Genomic DNA, 2,359 nt, shown 5'->3' with positions numbered 1-2,359 from the left:
AAACAATGGGTCATGCTTATAGTTTCCTGAGTGGTGTCAGAAAAGTTTGTAATGAGTGACAGTGGAATCACTTTGTTTTTTTTTTTTTTTTTTTAAAACCTTTGCTTCAAGCATCAAAGCGCTGGGAAGGCGAACACAGCCTCCCACAGCACAAAAGATGAGGCTGGGGGGGGGCGATTTTCCCATTTTGTAGGCTAGTAGGACAAGTACAGTCAAAATTGCCCTTACAACGGCGTTGGGCACAGCCGGCTTTCATCCCCTCGGTGGCGAGGCAGGGCAGATCCCCCCTGCTTTGCCGCTTCGCCTGCCTATTACTTAAGCTGAAAGCTGCTTTCCTGGGGCGGGGGTAGGAGCGCAGCGCCGAAGCCCAATTCAGACAAGATCAGAGCTCCGTTACGCAAGCCGGCAGCGAATTAATAAGGTATCACAGGGAGCGGCGGCGATTCGGCCTCGACGGTGACATTTATTCCTACACACACGCTCGGATAAACCTGTGTTTGACTCAAAAGATTTGACTTTGCTTTCAGCATCTCAAAAGCAAAGTTTAAAGTTAAATATTTCCCCAGCTGGCGGTGGCCGCAGCGTGGAGGGGAAGGAGCTGGGAGCCTGGCAGCGCCTGCCTCCAGCAGAGCAGCCTGGAGGGGGAGGTGGGAAGAGGGGGCCCAGGAGGATAACACTGCCTCTGTCTTCTGCAATAATAGCATAAAATCATCTTATATACTCATATGTGCACAACCCTAGCCTGTCTCACGTGCAAATCCGAACACATGCTGCAGCTTCCCCGCACAGCTGGGAGGGAGATAACTTCCATGCTTAGGGACATGGTTTGTGCTTAGGGCCAGGGTGTAGTGCTGGGATGGCAGGGTTAGGGGAACAGTTGGGCTTGATGATCTTAAAGGGCTTTTCCAACCTAAACAATTCTATGATTCTATGCCTGTTTTGCAGAGAGCTACGCTAGAGCAAAGCCAAAAGAGGAGGAAAGCCAGCCACGGCGTCCAGACGCTGCGAGCGCTGGGTCTCTGCCTCAAACCTTGCAGAGCCATCGCTTCACCCATGCTGGCAGCTTGGTTTCTCCTGTCAGGCTGCTGCTGCGACACCCCTCGCTGGAGCCCACCGGCCCTCAACCCGAACGCTTGCCCGTTGGCTACGGGAGGGAGAAGCCGGGGGGGGGGGCTGCAGAGCCAACCCACCCTGGCAGGGGCAGCTCAGGCTCCGGGGGTCTGGCAAGGAACAGAAGGACCATCTGACACCCAGCCTTCCCGAAGCAGCAGGGTCACCGCGTCCCCGTGCGAGTCGGTTGCTGAAGGAGCCCCATGCTCACCCACAATTTGGGGTGAGGAGCGGGGAACGGCCAGAGAGGCACCGCGCTGCCAGCCGAACCCCACCGCCCTCTGGAGCACAGCACCGGAGCCCAATGTCTCAGCCTGCGTGTAACTCATCGAAGGCCACCCCTTCCAAGGAAGCCGCTCTCACCAATGCCGAGTACGACCAACGAGCTGGCAAATCCTCCATCACCGGCACGTTCACTCACACAGACAGCAATTGCTGGTTTTAATAATGAAAAGCCCATTCAAGGATTGGAGCTTTCCAGAACCTCTGCCAGTGGCACCATTTGAAACGCCAGTCCGAGCTCGATTTTAGATGTTTAGTAGCATTTGGCAACTGGATAAATGAATGTGACCCACGCGCCCTTGCACGCTGCGATGAGGCAATTCCCCAGAACGAGAAAGCAGCACACAGCACCTCCTGGGACGCCGGAGGCAAATCCGCCTGACACACGGTTACCCCAGATAAAAACAATAATGATAAACCCAGAAACAAACAACACAACCCCCCAGTTCTTTTTAAAGGCAATTTTATAGCATTTACTGCAGGCACAGGACTTGAAATGCGCACCCGCGGCCAAAACCCCAACACCAACAGTGCCAGACAAGGAATCTCATCTGAACAGCGTGCTACTTACGGTGGAGACAGCCGGCACCCTCTCCGAGCTGGGACCATCCCGGGCAACACCTGTACGCCGTCTGGAATTTCACCTGGTACGCCTGCCTGTAGCCCGTGTAATATGTGGTCCTGAAACACAAACCAAGAACGTTAATTCCCGTGGTGAGAGGAAACCGGGAAGAGCAGAAGTCCTAATGCTATGGACATAAATAAAATGAGGAATTTGTTTTCCAAACGTGCTGATGTTGTTTTCCACCCGGTCTCGCAATGATCGTCGACGCCAAGAGAATACTTCGTAATTTACCTCGATTGTGAGCTGGAGGGTCGAGGTCCCCATAACACCCCCGGCTCTTTTCTCCCTTTCTAAACTATTTCACGGCTCTCAGCCACTGTTTCCCTCCTCTCCTGAACCACC

The 2,359-nt window shown here is 53.9% G+C and overlaps 1 protein-coding gene across 1 annotated transcript in view; it reads right to left on the bottom strand.

Moving 5' to 3' along the window:
* Positions 1-2,359, bottom strand: part of MEGF6 (multiple EGF like domains 6) — a 117,524-nt gene that overhangs the window by 108,148 nt on the left and 7,017 nt on the right. The window contains exon 3 of the mRNA XM_035897589.1: positions 1,964-2,073. Coding sequence (XP_035753482.1) covers positions 1,964-2,073 — 110 coding nt within the window. The remainder of the gene's footprint in view (positions 1-1,963; positions 2,074-2,359) is intronic.

The sequence above is a fragment of the Egretta garzetta genome, unplaced genomic scaffold (assembly GCF_000687185.1).
Source record: "Egretta garzetta isolate BGI_Z169 unplaced genomic scaffold, ASM68718v1 scaffold737, whole genome shotgun sequence".
Lineage (NCBI taxonomy): Eukaryota > Metazoa > Chordata > Aves > Pelecaniformes > Ardeidae > Egretta > Egretta garzetta.
Note: the sequence above shows the minus strand (reverse complement) of the source record. Positions and strands in the feature narration are given on the sequence as shown.